This window comes from Myotis lucifugus, unplaced genomic scaffold (genome assembly GCF_000147115.1).
Source record: "Myotis lucifugus unplaced genomic scaffold, Myoluc2.0 scaffold_7, whole genome shotgun sequence".
Classification (NCBI taxonomy): Eukaryota; Metazoa; Chordata; class Mammalia; order Chiroptera; family Vespertilionidae; genus Myotis; species Myotis lucifugus.
In genome coordinates this window covers 8,064,137-8,087,404 of record NW_005871055.1, presented here as the reverse complement: position 1 = coordinate 8,087,404, position 23,268 = coordinate 8,064,137, and the positions used below count along the sequence as shown (strand labels likewise).

Below are 23,268 nucleotides of genomic sequence, written 5' to 3'. Positions count from 1 at the left end.
AGACTCTGTGCTGCCAGCATGTGGGAGGAAGGGTGGCAGCCCACTCAGTTCAGGCGAGGCTCTCCCCGGCTGGGCAGGTGGCCACCTTCTCCCTGTGCTCTCACTCGGCCTTCTGATCAGTGCCCACCTGTGGCCTCATTGAACCTCAATTATTTCCATGAGGTCCCATCTCCAAATACAGTCATTTCAAGGTTTAGGGCTTCAACATATGCATCTTAGGGGGGAGCCCTGGCCGGTTTGGCTCGGTGGATAGAGCAACGGCCTATGGACTGAAGGGTCCCGGGTTTGATTCTGGTCAAGGGCAACACCTGCCCGGGTTGTGGCCTCGATCAATTATTCTCTCATCATTGATGTTTCTATCTCTCTCTTCCTCTCCCTTCCTCTCTGAAATCAACAAAAAATATTAAATAAAAATAAATCTTAGGGGACAAAAATATTCATTCCATAACAATATTCTCCTGCTTAAGACACTCAGAATCTAGCTCAGAGTAAACTAACCACCTGAAGAGATTCTGTGTTTTGGAAGAATGGTAACTAGGCAACAAGTCACAAAAAGTAACAGACTTCAGTTGCAGCAAGGAGATTTTGATGAGAGTTTCCTGGAAGGGTGGGAGGATGGTTAATATTATTTCTGTCTTGCAGATTTCCTCGTGTGTCTCCCTGGCCACACCCCTTAAAACCCTCAGTCCTACTTCGCCTCAGACCAGGCCGCAATTGAGATGAGGACTCTGGTTTCTATATATTCTCTGTGGAAGTTGAACCTTTAAGCGAAGCCTTCTTCCTCGTCCCTGTCTACACACCCAAGTGGTTTCTTTTCCTCCAGGCTGGGGGAAACGACTCCCCAACATTTCCAAGATTAACCATCTGCCTTTGCCTTAAAGGCCTTTCCTACATCTCTTCCTTAGATAGCTTATCCCCAGTTACCAGAGTCCACCTCTTCTGTCACTCTCTCCATCATTTTTCCTGCTCTGCCATCCACCTGGACAGGTTCCCCTACCTGAGAAAGCCAGCATTTGACGTTTCAGGCCACAATCTTTTCTCCTCTACTGCTTTGCAGCCCATGAGTGTTTATACTCTCGTCTAGAGGGTTTGTTTCTCTTCCAGAAATTTCTTTTCTTGGCTCAAGATGATCAAGTCATAGGACTGGAAGAGACATGGGTCAGGACCTTCTCAGTTGCAAGGGACAGAAACACATTTCTAATTAGCTTAAGAAAAAAATAAAACAATGTTCACATACTGAGAACTCCAACAGATAGCACCAGCTTCAGGCAGGGATGGGTCCAGGAGCTCAAACCATGTCATCAGGACTCTCTGTTTCTCCACAGACCCGTGTGGTTTCATTCTCAGGCAAGATGTGTTGATATGGCGAGAACCTGGCCACTGGAGTTCCCAACGCTCCTGCTTCCCACCTACCTCCCCTCACCCAGGAGCCCTGCAAAGCCGGCTGCTGCTCAGTTCCTGCCCCAGGCCTTTCCCCCAGGCTATCATTTCTGCCCGGAACTATCCTCCCAGTCTGGCTGCCTCTCATTCTTATCCCTTATCCCTCAGCTTAGATACCCACCCCTGGCTCCTGGCCTCCCACCACGTTATGGATACCTCCCCAGCTCGGGTGCAAAGCTCCAGAGAGGGGCACTGTCTGTGTTCTTCACCAGCACATCTGCAGGGTCTAACCCAGTGTTGGTGCCATATAAATGCTCAGTGGACATTTTTAAATGAATAAATGACTCATTCTTCTTTTTAAAATTCTCACCCAAAATATTTTTTTTATTGATTTCAGAGAGGGGAAGGGAGAGAGAGAAACATGATGCGAGAGAGAAACACCAATCAGTTGCCTCCCGTACATGACCCGACTAGGGTTCAAACCTGAAACCTAGGTATGTGCCCTGGTCAGGAATCAAACCTGCGACCTTTTTGATGTGCTGGACGATGCTCCATCCAACTGAGCCACCGGGCCAGGCGAGTGACTCGTTCTCTGAGTCATAATTTCACTTGCGTCTTTCCCTATCAGATCCTGCTAACTCCCTGCGACCCGGGCCTTCTTCCTGCTACTTCAGTCACATTCTTCTGTCTTCTCATTCCTCACAAATGTCACCGTTGCCAAGACCCTCATCGCTTCTCATTTTGAACCAACAGCATCCAATCCCCCCTCTTGCTCTCTCATGCCACACTGAGGGTTTCCACACTGGTGCTGGAGTGCTTGGTTAAGGGTACACATGTTTGTCACTCCTCTGCTTGAAACCCCCCATGCCTCCTTATTGTGCCTCAGAATTATTACTGAGTTGCTTCCTGTTTTCACTGTCCCCTGTCAACCTCCTACTCCTTTCAGCTGATGCTACAACCATATGCAGCTCCCAACAGGCTATGCTCTCCTTCCATGCTCCCTCCACACTCAGTTCCAAAGCCCATCGAACCCAACAATGCTCACATTCTACTTTTACTTATCAACTGGGCCTGTGCCAATTTCTGGGACAGGCAACCACCTGGTCGATAAAACAAGTCTTTCCCGTGTTCTTTTCCCAGGCCCTTTCTTGTCCATGTTATCTGTGACTTAGGTGTGATAGAAGGAACACATTGATCAGATGACTGAGTAACACAAGTCAAGGCACGAACGGATGTCTAATTATCGGATGTAACAAAATTAACAAGGAGCATGACTGGCTGCAGTACTTGGCTAGATCTACCATGGCTGGACGTACAAGGATAGGTGTGAAGTCCTACCCACGTCCCAAAACAAAACTTCAACTCTGCAAGTAGGAGCGTGGGTGTTCAAACAGGGTTCTGGTAACCCCGATGGCCCAGTCCGGCCACGTCATGTTTTGTTGGATTCTTGTGGTACATTCCTGTCTGCAGCCCCGGCCACTAGTCTCTCCCCATGCAGGTCCTTCCTCCACTTGGCCAGCAATAATTCCTTGGCTAAAATGGGCAGGACCTTCCGGGGCAGCTGTCAAGTGGACATGCACACAGTTGGAACTTTGAAGAAATGTGTTGTTGAAAACAGCTATCAGGGCTTTGGTGGTCCTTGAGGTCACAGGAAAGGACGGTGTCCTGGAGAGAAGGAAGTAAAGTGAGAGGCCAGAGGGCGCAGGGGAGAGGCCCCTGGAAGGAGCGAAGGGGGCTGAGAAACATGGGAAATGTCACGAAAGCCAAGGAAGGAGTGTCAGAAGTGCAGGATGGTACGAGGCAATAAAGGCTGCAGGGACCACACAGAATCCGGCCATTAGGAGTTGGGAGCGCCTTCTCAGGAGAGTGGGCAGATAGGTAGTAGTGGTGTGTGGAATAAATGAAAGATCAGATGTTGACAAAACTAGTACAGGCTTCTAGGTAATGAAGGGAAAAACAACGGTTAAAGTGAAGTCTTTGTTTTCTGAAGGTTGGAGAAATGTGTCAGTTAGCAACTGCTGCATAACAAATCCCCCAAACTTGGTAAGTTAAATGAAATCAATTACGTTTTTTTTGCAGGTGTGTGGGTTGGCTGTGGGTCACCTAACCTATGCAGGGCTGGTTGAGATGGCTCTGCAGTTTGTGTCTGGTGATGGCAGAAATGCAAAAGAACAAGTGGAGACACACAGGGATTCCTGGGCCTGATACCAGAATTGGCATAATGACATTTTCACTTCATTCTATTGAACCCCAAATCAAAGGTGGAGAAATACCCTCTACCTGCTGATGGGAGGAACCTGCCAAGCTATATGGTAAAGGATGTGAACAGTGAAAAATTGGGCCCACTGATTCCTCCTACCTTGGGAGACAAGCAGAGTTGAAGATAGAGAGAAAGGTGACATTGGGGAGGTGGGAGGGGAGAGACTGGACAAAATTTAGTGAGTATTGTGAAAATTGTGACAGGCACTGAATTTTAAGAACTAGTTTCATGTGTGGCTTTGCCAATACCAGCGATGCAGCCGTGGGTAAGTCATTGAAACCGAGACTCCATTTCATTATCTGTAAGTGGACACGATCACCCCTACATCACAGTGTGACAATGAAATGAATATGCTTTACCATAAAGTGCAAATCTGTGTAAATGACACAGCAGGTTTCCAAGAGAGTGGGAGGCTGTCACCACGCGGCAGGAACACAATGACTCCTTTCAAGTACTGAAGGGCATTCATGCGGAAGGAGATGAGGCACAAAGAAGCCTGTGTTATAGACCAAGGATGATGATGGAAATGAGGGGGCTCTGCTGGGGGTAGGGCTATGCCATAAAAATAACATTTTAGTCCTAAGTAGAGTTCAAATGTGGCTTTAGGAGGCGGCGATCTCTTCATCGCTGGGGGTGCACGTACAGAGCCGGCTGACCTATCTCTAGAGGACACTTGAAGGGGTGCAGCCATTCACGGGTGTAGGACTGACCAGCGATTCTCAGTCAAGGGCAGTGCTCCCACAATGCCCAGGGGTGTTTTGTTGTCCAAATTTCTGGGTGATTCCAATGGCATTTGGTAGGTATGGGCCAGGGGTACTAACGCTCTCACAATGCTCAAGACTGTCCTAAACCATGGAAAATGATTGCATTCGAAATGCCATCCGTGCCTGTTGGTCACAACTGGACGAGGTAATTTCAAAGTGCCAGTTTTGAGACTCCAAATAAATGCATGTCCCATTTGTAGCAAGCCCCAACCCATCATTTCCCCACAGTGCCTCGCTGCACTAACTGAAAAAGTATTTGATTTCAGAAGACTCTTAAATATGCCTGAAGAAGCACAGCCACAACAGCAAAACATTATAGCCTATATTAGGAGTAAAATTATACTCAAAGTTTTATAAAACAGTCATCAATATCCATGATTGTGTTAAGGGATATTAAAAAGTTATCAGGCAAATAAATCAATGATTCTAGCATGTAAAGACAGCCCACTCCCCTGCGTGGAGACCCACATTACCTATAAAGTTCACGTGCTCCCTGAAATAAGCAGTACACATTTATGAACTGTTATTCTGTTTGCCACTTACAACACAAAAGGCTCTTTGCAGATGTTTTCTTAAAAAAAAAATTGGGTAGGCAGTTTGAGCTGGTATCTTCTGTTCCGTCAGCATTCACGTTTTTCTTGATTTGGGGACTTGGGTTAAAGTAGTAGATTTAGTAAATATTTGCTGTTGAAGATGAGGCATCTTTTAACGAAAGGGCTGACCTGCATTCTCAGTGTCCCCCTTTGTCCCTGAGCTTATCCAGAATCCATGTCACCCATGGTTGGCCAGAGAATGGCCTGGAGAGTGGTTTCCCTTCCTGCAGGGTCAAACCACTAGCAATGACTTCATAAAAGTTCTCAGAATGCATAGCCTCCAGAGGCCCTGCTGGCATCAATTCCAGCCATCCTGGGGGTGGGCAGGCTGGAGGAACTGAGGTGAATTTGTCATTCTGGCAGCAACCTTGGCAAGGAAAGGTGGAGCCTCCCTGCCTGTATTCATCTTAAAATGTGAGCCTCCAGCTGTCAATTAGGGCTTGGAATTATTATAGTGCTCATAATTGTGGCTCTCCCTAGCAAGTTACATTTTAAAATAAATGTTCAGAAACACACTTGTGCAGCAAAACAAACTGAGTATTATCCAGAATACTCCTCTCAGATTTACCAACTAAAATTTGAGTTTCTCAATGCATGGTCATTGATGTCAATTGAACACCAACAGGAGACCCCAATTTAGGAAATGGTGAAGAAGAAAACTTTATTCAGTGCAAACAGCTCAACTGTGAGGCAGCACCGATGTGAAACAGCACAGCCATTCAGTGCAAACAGCTCAACTGTGAGGCAGCACCGATGTGAAACAGCACAGCCATTAGGCAGCCCTGGGGCAGAGTGATCCTGGAGACAGGCCCCTCTCCAGCCAGCCCTGGTCTACTCTGCTGACAGTTCCAGCCAATAGCTCCAGCCAGGGAAACACAATCTTTAGTCTTTGGTTTAAAGGAAAAGTTTACTCCAAGAGCCAGAGGAGAGGTGACTTATATAGACAGAAGTCACCCACCCAATCCTTGAATGGTTCATCCTCATGCAAATGAGGAATCCAAATCCTCACAGTTTGATTGGTCCACAGGGCACAATCTTGATTGGTCATGAGAGCCACTCTGATTGGTCAGTGACAAAACTGGGGGATATAGCTGTGAAGCTCCAATTGGCTGGGGAAAGCCTCAGTCCTATTGGTTGAAATAGGATTCCAGGAACTCTTTTATAAGGACTGGCTCAGCTGGCAGACACACCGGCAGGTAGTTCAGTGCATATTTCTTCCTGAAGTGTAGTTTGCATGAGAGGCCCCTGTGCAGAAATGTTACAGAGCAATGAAAAGGTAGGAAAATTCCAGGGCAAGAGGGATAGGGAAACTGAGATAAGAATGTTAAAACAAGGCCAAACAGTGTGGGCAATTTGCAGAGAGCTTATAAATTGCAAGCCCTTATCTTTCCCAAGGACCCTTGAGAGCAAATGGTTAAAAGCCTCCCTAAGAGAGAAAGCAGGAAAGGAGGGGAGAAGTGGAAAGGAAAAAAGGGCAGTTTTATTTTTTACTCCCTAAACAGAGAAGCCAGTAGTCTCAAGGCTTGGCAAGATAAAATTGCCAGGTACTTCTCATAAATTCTGGGAAGGCCACAACAAATTAAAAAAGGGACCTAAGAGGATTTGTACCAAAATATTTAGCAGAGCCTGGCCGGCGTGGCTCAGTGGTTAAGCATAGACCTATGAACCAGGAGGTCACGATTTGATTCCCATCAGGGCGTATGCATGGGTTGCGGGCTTTATCCCCAGTGTGGGGCTTGCAGGAGGCAGCTTATCAATGATTCTCTCTCATCATTGATGTTTCTATCTCTCTCCCTCCCCATTCCTCTCTGAAATCAATAAAAGTATATTTTAAAAAATATTCAGCAGAGGAATTTTGAAACCTATAGACAGGCGGGTATAACTAACACCTCAAACCCCCACCCAATTAACTTCACAGTGGCTCAGCCTCCCCAGTCACCTGCCTGATGGCCATCTGTGCTCTAAGCTGGATGAATTGATTTGCTTGCTGTGCTTCTTTTCTTTTTTAAAAAAATCTTTATTGTTGAGAGTATTACAGATGTCCCCCTTTCTCCCCGTATTGCGCTCCTCCACCTGGTACCTGCCCTTGCCCCAGGCCTTCACCACCCTATTGTCTGTGTCCACAAGTAATGCATATATGCATGTAAGATCTTTGATTAATCTCTTTCTGCCAACCCTCCACCCTTCCCTCAGAGATTCCTCAGTCTGTTCCATGTTTGCAGGCCTCCGATTCTATTTTATTCATTAGTTTACTTTGTTCATTAGATTTCTTGTTTATTTTGATTTTTAGATTCAATTGTTCATAAATATGTATTTATTGCCATTTTATTGTTCATATTTTTTATGTTTTTTTCTCTTCCATTTCTTCTTCTTCCTCTTCTTAAAGAAGACCCTTCAACATTTCAGGTAATGCTGGTTTGGTGGTGATGAACTCCTTTAGCTTTTAGTTATCTGTGAAGCTCTTTATCTGACCTTCAATTCTGAATGATAGCTTTGCTGGGTAGAGTAATCTTGGTTGTAGGTCCTTGCTATTCATCACTTTAAATATTTCTTGCCACTCCCTTCTGGTCTGCAAAGTTTCTGTTGAGAAATCAACTGACAGTCACATGGGCGCTTCCTTGTAAGTAACTAACTGCATTTCTCTTGCTGCTTTTAAGATTCTCTCTTTGTCTTTAACCAATGGCATTTTAATTATGATGTGTCTTGATCTAGATCTCTCTTTGGACTCCTCTTATTTGGGGCTCTCTGCACTTCCTGGGCTTGTAAGTCTATTTCTTTCATCAGGTAGGGGAAGTTTTCTGTCATTATTTCTTCAAATAGGTTTTCAATATCTTGCTGTCTCTATTCTCCTTCTGGTTACCCCAAAATGCAAATGTTGTCCGAGGCTCCTTACACTATTTTCACATTTTTGGATTCTTTTTGCCGTTCTCATTGGGCGTTTTTTGCATCCTCATCTTCCAAATTGTTGATTTGATTCTTGGAATCCTCTACTATACTGTTGAATCCCTGTAAATTATTATTTCAGTTAGTGTATGGTTAATTTCTGACTAGTCCTTTTTCATGTCTTTGACATTCTCAATAAGATTCTTATAAGTCTCATTAAGTAATTTCAAGCTCTCAATAAGATCCTTGAGCAAACTTATAGCCATTGTTTTGAATTCTGTATCCAGTTGTTTCCTTGCTTCCATTTGTTTCATTTCTTTGTCTCTGCATTTTGGCTGCTTCCCTGTGTTTGTTTCTAAGTACTGGCTAGAGCTGCTATGTCTCCTGGAATTGGTAGAGGGTCCTACTAGGTTTCCTGTAGGACCCAGTGGCTCAGCCTCCCCAGTCACCTATGCTGGGCACTCTAGTGCACCTCTGTGTGGGCTGTGTGCACAGTCTTGTTGTAGTTTAGCCTTGGTTACTATTGGCATCACTGGAGGGAAGAATTGACCTCCAGATCAATTGGCTGTGAGGACCAGCTGCAACTACAGTGGAAGAGCTGCTGTGTAGGAGACACCCTTATGGAGCAGGACTTGCTTCAGTGGGGCTTTGGTGCTCACTGAGTCTGGCCCTTGAGTGTGTCACTTGTGCATGTGTAGAGATGTAATCTGCTCTGGTCTGAAGCTGTCCATTGGGTGCACTGGCTCTGCGGCTTCCTCAGAGGTGCAAAGTCAGCCACTGCCTAAGGCCACAGAGAGAGATCTGCAGATGGCTGCTACTTGTATTGGGCTAGGAAGTGACAGACAAGAACCAGCTGTGAAGCAAGGCAGGCTGGTGCTGGTGACAGGTCTTGGACCTCTTATTGATAGGTTTGGGGCATGCTGATGCCAGCTGATGCTTGAGAGATTTTAGGAAAGTCTAAAGCCTGAGCCAGGACAGGCCATTCATATGGAAAAGCTGCTGCAAACAGCTTATGTGGGGCTGCAAATTGGATAGGGCAGAGTCTCAGGCAATCACCAGGATGGGGCAAACAGTGTGAGCCATGCTGAGGGAAACTCATATATGGCTGCCAGTCAGCTCTGCGATGGGGGAGATCACAGCACAGGAACAATGCCCCCTGCAAGTACTCCCATCTGGGAGAAAGCTGCCCCCAAGTTCCTGCCCCAATGCCAAACAGTCCAGTTCCTCCCCGTATGTCCCTGGATCCCCCAAAGCCATTGCCCCAGTGCTGGAGCTCAGAGGAAGCAGGATCCTGTAAGTTCATGCACTGGCCCTTTAAGAGGAACTTCCTGTATCTCCAGCAGCCTCCGTGTTACTCAGCCTAAACTGCTGCTGATTTTTATAGCCCAAAGTTAAGGGGACTTCTCTTCCCAGCTCTGGAACCCTGGGCTGGGGGTCTTGTGTGCGACTGGATCCCTTGCTTCTCATGGGAGGCCTCTGCTGCCGATTGAAAGAAATGACACACCTGGATGTTGGACCAGCTCGTTCCGTGCCTCCACCCCTCTTACAAGTCTCCATGTAATTTCTTTATTTCTCTAGTTGTAGGACTTCCATTCAGCCAGATTTCAGGCAGTTCTGAATGGTGGTTGTTCTGTATTTTATTTATTTATTTATTTATATTTTATTGATTTTTTACAGAGAGGAAGGGAGAGGGATAGAGAGTTAGAAACATCGATGAGAGAGAAACATCGATCAGCTGCCTCCTGCACACCTCCCACTGGGGATGTGCCCACAACCAAGGTACATGCCCTTGACTGTAATCGAACCTGTGACCCTTCAGTCTGCAGGCCGACGCTCTATTCACTGAGCCAAACCAGTTAAGGCTTTTCTGTATTTTAGTTGTAATTTTGATGTGGTTGGGGGAGGCAGCAAGTACTGGCGTTTACCTACAGTGCCATCTTGGTTCTCTTGCCTTGCTCCTTTAGTAAATTTGCTTGCTTTAATAAATTGGCTTTACCACAACACAATCAGGGTCACTTGTTTAAATTCATTTATATGAGCCTAGCCAAAGTGGCTCCTTGGTTAGAGCTTTGCCTGTGCAGTGAAGAGTCACAGGTTCAATTCCTGGTCAAGGGCACATACATGAGTTGCAGGTTCCATCCCAGTCCCAGGTCAGGATGAGTGCAGGAGGCAACTAATTGATGTGTTTCTCTCATCTCTCTCTCTCTCTCTCTCTCTCTCTCTCTCTCCCCCCCCCCTTCACCCCCACTCTCTTTCTTCTTACCTCCCTCTCTGCCACTTTCTCTAAAAATCAATGGAAAACATCCTCCAGTGAGTATTAACTAACTACATAAATTTATTTATACATGAAGACAAGAACTGAGTGGGGACAGCCCCTCCTGACCCGGAGGCTATCCGATGGTACCTTTCCTGGGCTCCCTGGGCTGCCTGTAACAGAAACGGCTGCTAGGCTCTGTGTGTTTATTTATTCATTTTTTCACGTATTAAAACGATTATTAGTTTGTAGAAGAGCTTTAAGTCTGTCATCTCAGAATTACATACAATTCTAAAAAGTATTGTTATTCTATGTAAAAGCATGACAGATTTGAATAGGGTACACGGACTTCTTTCATAGCTACAAAAAGAGTGAGCTGACAAACTGAAAATAAGAGATACATAAAAAATAGTGGGAAAAAGCAAGCACAAGAACCTTCAAAACAGAGCAATTTCAGGTTATTTAATAGAGGGACAAAAGACTCACTTACTTAGGGCCTAAAGGCATCATTGCATTGAAGCTGCCAGAAATACTGGTTCTGAGTCCATAAGAAAAAAACAACTGCCAGTGGTTCTCAACCTTCCTAATGCCGCGACCCTTTAATACAGTTCCTCATGTTGTGGCGACCCCCAACCATAAAATTATTTTCATTGCTACTTCATAACTGTAATTTTGCTACTGTTATGAATCGTAATGTAAATATCTGATATGCAGGATGTATTTTCATTGTTCGTGACCCACAGGTTGAGAACCGCTGGTAGACCAAGACAAAAGTGTATGGAATTCTATTTAGAAATGTTTCCACTTCCAGAATAATTTAAAATGAAAGTGTTGCCATTACAGACTCACTCTGTCTAAAAAAGACGTAAAAGGCAGCTACTTTATTGAACACCTATATTGTGCAAAGAATGTCATACATTAATTCTAGCCTTTTAATAATCTTACAAAGTATTTATTATTATCCTCTTTTTTTTTACAATTTTATTTTGTCTTGGTTTCAGGTTAGTGGTTAGACAATCATATATTTTACATAGTGTCCCCTCGATATTTCCAGTACCCTAACTGGCACCATGCATACTTATCACAATACTGACTCTGTTCCCTGTGCTGTTCTTACACCTGCATGACCATTTTGTAACTGCCAATTTGTGCTTCTTAATCCTTTCACCTCTTTCACCCAGTTCTCCAACCCCTCTGCCCTCTGGCAACCCCCAGTTTTCTCTCTGCGGAGTGCCTGGCATACAGTGAGCACTCAGAAACATGCTAGTGAGCTGTGGGATGTTCAGATAAAGAACCCAGAGAACAGCCACTGGTTATCATCATAGTTGATATGATGAAACAAAGTTGAAACAAAGTTGGTCAGAAGTTATGGTATGCAATAGGAGCCCTCCACTCACTGGCTTAAATTTCTTGAGATTTAATGGCATCCTGCATTCACAGTACATTCGAGTGTTTTGGCTTAACTCCTGCTTTTTTTAAACGCTGGGATTGTGCACATCAGACTGCACAAGGTACTTCAAGCTATTCAAGCCACCCCCCACCTCTGCTCACCAGGAAGAGCCCGTCCTGTTTGCACGTGCTCTATAGCAAACAGGCGCCTTAGCCACCTTGTGCCCTGGGGGTCTGCCCTTTAGGTGTGGGCATCAGCACTGCGATGAACCAAGGCTTCTCCCTTGTTCACCTTGACCCGGACCCAATTGCTGAAGGTAGAAACTTGCAATAACATAACTGCCTAAACGTCTAAAGTGGATGGGGAAGTATGTGTGAGGAGAGATATTCCAGGAGAGTCCTAGCTCCTGTCCTGGAATACATGCGTTTCCCCTAACAAATTACCTTGTGCTACACTCACCAAGGAGCTTCTGCCCCCACATGGGCTCCCTTCTCTCTCCTACGTGTTAGGTGGGTTTAGAAATAAACATCCAGGAAAATTAGGAGCAATGCGTGTGTCTTAGTGTCACTAAAGATAAAGTTCAGGTTTATAAAGAAGAGCCTTGGTACCATTCACTGATCCATAAATAAAGATGACCAAAGTGAAAAGATTCGGCAAAGACAGGTGGGAGGGGACTGCAGGAGCAGTTACTTGCTGGGCTATAGTCACCCTTATAGAAACAAAGGTTGTAACACTAAGTGGTAAAATAAAATTAAAACTCTGCTACATATTGGTATATATGTAAACTCACTAGTCTTTTACTAATGAGTTCTTTCTATCATCACATAAGAAACAGAGGCTTGATGGTACGTTGGTAAAACCAGATAGACTATAGTTCTTCACTACCTTTCCTCTGTACATAATCTTTACAGATAACTAAAATTTCATGAATTTGATTGTTGCATACTGACACTACACTCAAATGTATCATAAAAGATTTTTAAAAATGTGGTAGCAGTCCCTTACCAATGATATTTTCATATTTTGAGTTATTGTCAAAGATGTTCATAGAATAAATAATTAAGTGCCATGGGGAGCTCAGTAGGCTATGCCCAAGGTAAACAGTTGGGAGGTGCTGGAGGAGCCATCCGCACCCAGGTTAATAAACTGAGTCTAAATTAAACTTGATCTTGAAATCGCCTAGTGGACCACTGCAAGCAGAGATGAGAGTTAAACACTAGAACCAAAATACACAGTAAGCCAGGTAAATAAAGCCTTTAAAACATGCAATCAGAAATAACAAATGGAAAAACATCTAAATGCCATAGTGATGTCAAACAAGATTTAACTCTTTATCCCCATAAGTTGTTTTTCAGAAAGCATGCATTTTTTAAGTATTCCTTGTCTCCATCAAATCTTAAAAACCGCCCGTGGCAAGAACACGTACTCCTCTGGCACAACATTTTTGGGGCTTATCCCTAAGGAAAATACACATAGTGACATTATGAGGTGGCTGTTTGTACTAAATATATGATTTAAAATGTTTAAAATAACCATGGGAAAAGAATTTGATGCTTAAAGCCAAAACATTACAGAAATTACAAAAATGGAGAAGTGAGCATATACATTTACCTGTTTTTCCACAAAAATCATTATAATGAAAGTTGAGGATTTCTGTTTTGTTTGAAACATAAGCTTACAGGCAAAGAGAACAGAGGACTCAATGGCAACATTGGGAAGCTGTGCTTGTGAATGTGAAGTCCCAGGAGGCTCTGCAGTGCATGAGGCCACATCATCCCAGACTACCTAGTGCTGAGTAACTCTACGTAGGGTTTCAACCCAAACCTTGAAACTCATTCTAGCAGAGTAACAACAATCATAAAACAATGCCTTCACAATTCGGAGGGAAAATTATTCTCAATCTACAATTCTATAGCCAATCAAACTACCAATTAAATGTGAGAATAAAATAAAAACTACAGACACTCACAATATCATAACTGTTCCCAATAATAATCTTATCTGAAGGACATCCTACCACCATGTGCCCTTTCTCAGGAATCTTCTGAAAGATATGCCCCACCAAACTGAGAAAGAAAAAATAGATCCCAGGAAACAGGGATCCCCAAGATACATATGAGGAAGAGCCCAGAAGACACCTGTGCAGCAAGTGTAGCGAGCAATCAGTCCAGACTGGAGGTAGTCAGAGGCTTTTTTAGATAGAAGGTACAAGGATTTTTTTAGGATACCTAATGTATTGAATGCACTCAGAGAAGGTTACCCAATTGGGAGAAGAGTTTGGTTATAGATTAGTAATAAAATTTAAAAAACCCAACCCCCACTGCAAAAATACAATTTTTAAATTCAGGAAAATAAGTTCAATAAGGAAAGGAAAAGTAATCATAGTGCACAACGTAACAAACTGTGAATAGCATTTACATTGTCATAATAACAGACAGTGAATATTGATGCAACCAAAATAAAAGTATAACAATAGTCGCAAGATGGAAGTGTGTGGAGAGGAGACTGAAGTGAAAGAAAGCCTTCCACAATGGAAATTCAAAATATAAAAGCCTAAAACTGAAAAACTACTAAGGGAAAATATATACATTATTTGGAGTTTTGGAGATAAATACAAAAGCATCAGCTAGAATAGTCGAACCTGATTGCCTCTGGGGAGGGATGGGGTAAGGGGAGACTATTGTTTCAAAGTAAGGTTTAATGAACTATTTGATCATTTTAAATGTGTAGGTATAATTTTACTAAAATAACTAAATTTACAATAATGGAAATCCTTGAATCTATTACTACAACATACATGTTAAAATCAGCCAATCTGTCAACATGTGCACTTACATTAAAAGCAAAACTAAAAATGGAAAAACCTTTGCTAGTCATGCTTGAGGAGGCCCTTGGCACTGCTCCTTACCTACGTCCATTGGGTGGTTCTCAGCCGTGAAGCTCATCAGAATCACCTGGAGGCCCTGCAAAGACAACAGACTGCCTGGCCCCACCCCCCAGCATGTGTCTGATTTAAGGTCTGGATGAGCCCTAAGAAGGTGCATTTCTAACAAGTCCCCAGGTGATGCCAACCTGTTGGGGCAGGGACCACATTCTGATAATTGTTCTCTATTAATTGGTTACATATTTGTATCCTTCACTAGACTGTGAGCTTCTTGAGGGCAGGGAGAATTTCTTACACATCTCATCGCCAGAGTCTGGCCAGTGTCCGGCAGTCATTCGATCAGTAAACAAATACTGAATGCCCATTATGTGCCAGGCACTGTTGTAGGCACTGGATTCAGCAGTTTAAAAAAACTCTATATCTATCTATCTATCTATCTATCTATCTATCTATCTATCTATCTATCTCCCTGCCTCATAGAGCTTACCTTCTGGTACTACATAGTAAACTCTCAATAAATTCTGAAATCTGACCAGTTGTACAGAAAAAGATGGCATTATCATGATCATTTTAATAGTGCTATGGAAATATCAATTTTCCATTTCCGAATCATAGCTTTTCCCTTTTGTATGTTTCTCCCATTTGTATGTATCTTCTGATATCCACCCCCTCCAACACCCAACAATAAATCCATAAACCTGGCAGTATTCCAGGCTTTTGGTTGGGTCTTACAAAATATTGACTGATTAATAAAACATTTGATGGAAGTAACATATTAGTAAAACAACAAATCCAAGAAAACTTTTAAGTACATCTAATTAGTGTACGAAAGCAACTAGGGATATAAACAAATCTGTTTGCATATTGATAAATATTAAAGAAGAGCTTAACCACTGGTTATCTCTAAGGGCACCTCTTCTCCCTCCCTCTCTATTCCATGCCCTACACCTTGTGTGAAAATGCTGACAGTTCTCAACTGCCTGCTATGACTTTGAACTCCCAGTGGAACTAAACAGCCTCTGTACAAGCAAGGGCATCTGGTCAGGATTCGGATTGTCCTGTGCAATTCTGAGGAACCAGCAGAGGCCTTGTGAAGCCACGTGGTGTCGTGGACAGGAAGGGACATCAGCAGAGCCAAGACTGGTTACCTCTGACGCCAGGGGAGTAGCTCCTCAGGACGGCCTGCCACGGGCCTGAGGGCCACGGCCACTGCAGCTCCCTCTCTAACTGTAGGAAAGTACAAAGCGGGAACCTTCATCTTGGAAGTAATTTTCTGAAAATTTCTCAGCGAGAGAGAGAGAGAAGAGAGAGAGAAAGAGAGAGAGAGAGAGATTTGATTCCTGAAGAGCAGTTTGGAATGATGTAACTGGAATGACCATAAGTTTACTTTCAGGACTGTCAGTATGCTTAATGATTGCAAATGTTTTTGAAAGGCCTTGAATTCAAAGCCATGAGACACTCGGTGTTAATTATGTGGAGGGGAAATGGTCATCATTATGAACAGAATTCTAAAAAGCTAGTTTCAATATTCCAAACTATTTCTTCTCTGTTAATCATAACCAAATTGAAAATTCATTGCTAGTGATTTCAGGAGTAAGTGCTATCAAATAGTAATACTGTCTCAAAATAATATTTTCCTATTGCTATCCTAAATCAGTAATATACCACTGTAGTCCAACAAATCACTATGATTTCTACATATGAAAGACTTAAGAAAAATTAATAACCTTTTAAAAAATATACTTCTAGTAATGCAGACAAGGTCCACTAACTTCATTTATGTGATTCAATCTTAAATAAATTCTGGTTATTAGAAAGCTTTGGGTATAAATGTGAACTTCTGGTGATTCATACAATGACTCTTTAAAATGGCCAGGTTGGGCCTGGCTGGCATGCCCAGTGGTTAGAGTGTCAACCCTCACATCGAAGGGTCACAGGTTCAATTCTGGTCAAGGGCACATACCTAGGTTACAGGTTTGATACTTGGTTGGATACATCAATGTCTCTCTCACATTGATGTTTCTTTCTCTCTCTCTCTCTCTCTCTCTCTCTCTCTCTCTCTCTCTCTCTCTCCTCTCTTTACCCTCCCCACTTCCTTTCCACTCTCAATGGAAAACATATCCTTGGGTGAGGATTTTAAAAAATTTGTTTTTAATGGCCAGGTTGGCTCAATGGTTGAGTGTTCATCCATGAACCAGGAGGCCACCAGTTCGATTCTCGGTCTGGGTACATGCCCAGTTTGCGGGCTCGATTCCCAGTAGCGGGTATGCAGGAGGCAGCCGATCAATGGTTCTCTCTCATCACTGATGTTTCTACTCTTCTCTCTCCCTTCCTCTCTCTAAAATCAATAAAAACATCTTTAAAATAAAATGGCCAGGTTGTTTAAAATAAAATCCTTGGAGCATTTTATTGATTATCACCGTTGTAATCCAAGGGAATTAATGTTTCTTAAAAGATGTGTATTTCTCTGCTGAGATGTGACCTCCAGTGAACCACACCCCCATTTAGACTGGCGACTATAAAGCAAACAGGGAGAAATCAATCCCTGTGGGCAATCAAGCTGGTCTCACTATGCCTCTACTACTGGTACCCCATTTAGTGTAATAAAAGAGCACAGAACTATATTCTGGAAAACAAATCTCAAAATATTATCATTAATGTCATTCATATGCTAGTAATAAATTAGCATTCCCAGATTCTTTTCAACTATTTGCAAAATCCACCCTTATTGTCTGAGTTAACAAGGCTGACTTTTTAAAGTGCAATGAAAATTCTTGACGTTTCACTCCAGTTCAGACAGGTCTCCTTAGTGGTTTCCAAGACACAGCTTCTTGTGTGGGTGCATTTCTTCATTCGGAGGGATGGGTCGCACCACACCATCTAGTGTTCAAGAATAACAACGTCAGGAAAACTTCACTTCGAATATGTTTGCATTCGTTAAAGTCATATAGGTTGCAAGATCAAAATAATGCTTAAGTTAAAAAGGAATATTCTTTATCTTAACATGCTCAACTGTTGAAGACAGATTCCAGATAACTCACTCAGGTAATACAGTATCTAAGCTTTAAAAAAAAATGGGCTCACAACAGTGTAAGGCCAACAATTCATCAAACATTTTTTGGGGAAAATTTGTTCCTTTTATTAGCTGGGAAGAAACAAAATGCACCTCCTTCTCCTGTAAGGAGGTGAGGGAACAGTCTGTGGAGCATAGAGAGTACGAGGGAAGGCTCCACAGTTCCCACACTCCTCCACTGGAAGGGAGTCAGACCTAGCTCATTGCTCGGATGGGAGAAGAGGCTGGCTTCAACCTCTCCCCGTCTTTTGATTTTAAGAGCTTAATTGGTACGAGAAATTGCATGTTTAAAGTATACAATTTGATAAGTTTTGATATTAGTATACATCCCAGAAACCACCACTTAAGTCAATGTGATGAACATATCCATCATCTCCAAAAGTTTCTCCCGCCCGCTGCTTCTCGTCTTTCCAGGGACCTGCTTGCCCTCCAAGCCTGTGTTTTCTGCTCTGCTCTGTTTTCTTAGCCATAAGGACACCTGATTAGGAGGGCGCAGTCTTGCCGTCTGGAGGCAGATCGGGAAAGCCTACCCCCTCTCTTAAAAAAGAATATATATAACACAGATGGAAATTTTAATGCCTAATAATAAAATGTATATTCAAGACCACCCCCCCAAAAACTAGAATAAAATTACTTCTGTATGCTCCCCAATCTAATCCCATTCCTCTTTCACCCCATTCAAAAGTAACTGCTATCCTGAATCCTGTGTTTCCCATTGCGTCTTAAAAATAATTTTACCACATATACTAAACAATACAGTATTGACTTCCTTTTTAAAAAATATTTATTTATTTATTTTAATCTTTATTGTTGAAGGTATTACATAGGTCCTCCTTTTTTGGCTTCCTTTTTTTTATTAAAAAAATGTTTTTCTTGATTTCAGAAAGAAGGGCGAGGGAGAGAGAGATAGAGACATCAATGATGAAAGAGAATCATTGATCGGCTGCCTCCTGCATGCCCTCAACTGGGGATTGAGCCTGCAACCCGGGCATGTGCCCTCCTGGTTCATGGGTCAACGCATGGGTTGACGTTCAACCACTGAGCAACAACCAGCTGGGCTATTTGGCTTCCTTTTAAACATTATATAGGAAACTGTATCCTAATGTATTTTAGTCTTCTGCAACTTGATTTTTCATTCAACATTCTATTTTTAAGATCCATCCATGTTTAAGTGTGGTAGGTAGTTAGACAGACATGAGTACAGCAAGGACGATGAGCCAGGAATAGAAGATCACCAGAGTGGAAAAGCCTTGGGTGTTTAACAACTGACAATTGTAGGGTGGGACCTCTAAAATCAATTATACACACACACACACACACACACACACACACACACATATATATATGGAGAGAGAGAGAGAGAGAGAGAGAGAGAGAGAGAGAGAGACAGAAAGAGTAAATAGATGGAGAAAAATATACATGGTAACACTACTCAAAAGAAAGCAGGAGTAGCTACATTATTTTCAGACAGAGCAGACTTAAAAGCAAGGAAAGTTATCAGGGATAAAGAAAGGTATTACATAATGATAAAGGCATTATTTTATCTTCTCTAAGAAGACATAATAATCTTTAATGTATATCCACCTAACGACATAGTATTAAACTACAGGAGGCAAAATTAATAGAATTGCAGAGGAAATTAAAAATGGCAGCGGAGTAAGTGGATGCTACACGGACATGCTTCTAGGACCAAACCAGAATTACAATAAAATACAGAAAAACTTCCTAAATAATCAACAGAAGACACGCTGGACAGAACCCTGATAACCGAGGACCAAAAGTGGATACCGCACTGAGACTAGTAGGTGGGGCAGAGATGTGAAAGGGCTGGCCGGGCTCCCACAGCAACTGAAGCCCCAGAGGGATATCTCAGCTGAGGGGGGTGCCACTGAGAACTCTGGATCTAATCCCCAAGCTGAGCCCCCGGCAGAGAGCACCAGAACTGAGAAGTGTCCTCACATAACATCTGGCTGTGAAAAGCAGCAGGGTTGCTGTCTGCCAGGGAGAGACGGCTGGAAATTCCGGCATTCTCTTTAAGCCACCCCCAAGTTCATGCCAGGCAGTCCAGTTCCTCCCGATGTCCCTGGATCTCCCAAAGCTGTCATCCCAGTGTTGGAGCTCAGAGGAAGTGGATCATGTAAGTTCCTGTGCCAGCCTTCTAAGGGGAACTGCTGGGTCTCCAGGTGCCTCCATGTCACTCAGCCACAATCCTCACTGGTTTTTACAGCCAAAAGTTACAGGGATTTCTCTTCCCACCTCTGGGACCCTGGGCTGGCCTGATGTAGGGCTGGGATCCCTTGCTTCTCATGGGAGGTCTCTGCAGATGCGATATTCCTCCCGATTAAAAAAAGAACAGACCAGCCTGTTCTGCACCTCCGCCCCTCCTACCAGTCTCAATGTACTTTCTTTCCTTCTCTAGTTGTAGGACTTCCATTCAGCCAAATTTCAGGCAGTTCTGAATGATGGTTGTTCTGTATTTTAGTTGTAATTTTGATGTGGTTGTGGGAGGTGGCAAGTACAGGTGTTTACCTATGCCACCATCTTGGTTCATGTCTTTAACATGCTCACTAAGAACCAACAAAATTGAGGAATCAAGATGGTGGCATAGGTAAACACCTGAACTTGCTGCCTTGCTACAAAACTACAACTAAAAGACAAAACGGATATCATTCAGAACCACGGGAAGGCTGGCTGAGTGCAAGTTATACAACTAGAAGGAAAAGCGCACTGAGACTGGGAGGAGGTACGGAAGTAAAGTGCAGAGGTACAGAGGCGTGTGCGGAAAAGGGCTGGCAACTGGGTATTGCTGTTGTCTTTTTCAATCAGGAGGGAGAGACAAGCTCCCGACTGTTCTGAACTCCAGTTCCGGGTGAGACTCTGGGGACCCAGACTCATACGGGGAGAAATTGGATTGTCTGGCATCCGGCCGGAACACGAGGGCGGCTTTCTCTCAGAGGTGCTTGCATCGATTACCGCGGGACACAAGAACCGGGGGACCTCTTCGGGGCAGGGCTGACGGGCAGCCATTGCAGTTTGCTCCACCCTGGTGATTGCCTGAAACCCCGCCCCACCCAATTTACAACCCCACTCAAGCTGTGCACAGAGGCTTTTGCATATGAATGGCCTGGCCTTTTGCAATCTAAAACCTAACAAATGGCAGCTGGGACAGAGATCCCCAGAGCTTCCAAAAGAAGGCCCAAGGCTCGATAGCAGCCTGCATTGCTTCACAACTGTGCCTCATCTGGGCACCTCCAAACCCCAAACAAAGAAGAGGAATCTGCAGATCTCTCTGCAGCTCCTTCTGGGTGGCCTCAGGCAGTGACTGACTTTGCACCTCCTTGGAAATCCAAGAGCCAGTGTACCCAGTGGTCAGAGTGAGACCATCCAGATTACAACTCTTCACATGCATAAGAGACACACTCAGGGGGCAGACTCAGTGAGCACCAAAGCCCCACTGAAGCAAGTCCTGCCCCATAAGGGTGTCTCCAGCACAGAAGTTTTCCCACTGTAGACACAGCTGACTCTCACAGCCAATTGTCCTGGAGGTCAATTCCTCCCAGTGACACCAACAATAATCAAGGCTTAACTACAAGACTGTGCACACAGTCCACAAAGGGGTGCACCAAGAGTGTCCACCTCAGGTAATTGGGGAGGCTGACCTACTGGGCCCTATAGGACACCTAGCACACAAAGCCACTCTGTCAACACAGGAAAGCAGCCAAAATGCAGAGACAAAGAAACATGTCACAAATGAAAGAAATGGAGGAAAGCAAACTACTGGATATAGAGTTCAAAACCACGGTTATAAGGTTACTCAAGAATCTTCTAGAAACCTCCGAGAAATTTAGTGAGACCCTCAAGGATATGACAAAAGACCAATTAGAAATTAAGCATACACTGACTGAAATAAAGAATAATATACAGAAATCCAACAGTAGACTAGAGGATACCAAGAATCAAGTCAAAGAATTGAAATACGAAGAAGCAAAAATCACCCAACCAGAAAAAAGAAAAAAGAATCCAAAAATATGAAGATAGTACAAGGAGCCTCTGGGACTTCAAGCATACCAACATCCGAATTATGTGGGTGCCAGAAGAAGAGAGAGAGCAAAATATTGAAAACCTATTTGAAGAAATAATGACAGAAAACTTCTCCTACCTGGTGAAAGAAAAAGACTTACAAGTCCAGGAAGCGCAGAGAACCCTAAACAAGAGGAATCCAAAGAGGACCACACCAAGACACACCATAATTAAAATGCCAAAGGCAAAAGACAAAGAGAGAATCTTAAAAGCAGCAAGAGAAAAACAGTTAGTTACCTACAAGGGAGTATCCATATGACTGTCAGCTGATTTCTCAACAGAAACTATGCAGGCCAGAAGAGAATGGCAAGAAATATTCAAAGTGATTAATAGCAAGTACCTACAATCAAGATTACTCTACCCAGCAAAGCTATCATTTAAAAATGAAGGTCAGATAAAGAGCTTCACAGATAAGAAAAAGCTCAAGGAGTTCATCACCGCCAAACCAGTATTATATGAAATGCTGAAAGGTATCCTTTAAGAAGAGGAAGAAGAAGAAAAAGGTAAAGGTAAAGGTAAAAATTATGAACAACAAAGTGACAATAAATGCATATTTATCAACAAATGAATCTAAAAATCAAGTGAATAAAGAATCTGCTGAACAGAATAAACTGGTCAATATAATAGAATCAGGGGCATAGAAAGGGAGTGGACTGACAATTCTCAGGGGGAAGGGAGTGTGGGGGGTGCAGGAAGAGACTGGACAAAAATTGTACACCTACGGACGAGGACAGTGAGGGGAGGGTGAGGCCAGGGGTTGGGGTGGGAACTGGGTGGAGGGGAGCTATGGGGGGAAAAATAGGAACAACTGTAATAATCTGAACAATAAAGATTTATTTAAAAAAAACACATAAAAAAACAACTGACAAAATTTTTTCCCATAGATTTTTAAAGAGAGTGGAAGGGAGAGAGAGGGGGAAAGAGAGAGAGAGAAACATCGATATCAGAGAGACACATGGATCGGTTACCTCCTACATGCACCCCCATTGGGACCAGGAATCGAACCTATAACACAGGTACATGCACTTGACCGGGAATTGAACCCATGACCCTTCAGACTGACACTCTAACCACTGAACTGTACTGACCAGAGCTGTAGATATTCTTTATTCTTAATTTACTGAGAGTTTTTATCATGACTCTTTGGTGTTGAATTTTTGTCAAATGCTTTTCTGTATCTATTCATATGATCATATGATTTTTGTTTTTTTAGCTTGTTGATGTGGGTGCTCACAGGGGTCATTGTTCCTGTACTGGGACCTCCCCTGCCTCAGAACTGACTGGCAGCCATATTTGAGTTTCCATCAGCCTGGCTCACACTGTTCACTTTGCCAAGGTGATTCCCTGAGACCCCACCCCATCCAATTTGCAGCCCCACCTAAGCTGTTTGCAGCAGCTTTTCCATATGAATGGCCTGTCCTGGCTCAGGCTTTAGACTTTCCTAAAAGTCTCTCAAACAAATAGCAGTTGGTGTCAGCATGGCCCAAACCTATCAATAAGAGGCCCAAGACCCGGCACTAGCACCAGCCTGCCTTGCTTCACAGCTTGGCCTCACCCGGGTACTTCCTAGCCCAATACAAATAGCAGCCATATACAGCTCTCTCTGTAGCTCCTGCCAGGTGGCCCCAGGTAGTGGCTGACTTTGCACGTCCTGGGAGGCCCCAGACAGCTTCAGACCATAACAGATTACAACTCTACTCATCCACA

The 23,268-nt window shown here is 43.5% G+C and overlaps 1 protein-coding gene across 1 annotated transcript in view; it reads right to left on the bottom strand.

Annotated features, from left to right (window-relative positions):
- Positions 1–17,032: 17,032 nt before the first annotated feature.
- The window catches only part of CDADC1 (cytidine and dCMP deaminase domain containing 1), an 81,252-nt gene continuing 75,016 nt past the window's right edge, over positions 17,033–23,268 (bottom strand). The window contains exon 11 of the mRNA XM_023749111.1: positions 17,033–17,288. Coding sequence (XP_023604879.1) covers positions 17,215–17,288 — 74 coding nt within the window. The 3' untranslated portion in view covers positions 17,033–17,214. The remainder of the gene's footprint in view (positions 17,289–23,268) is intronic.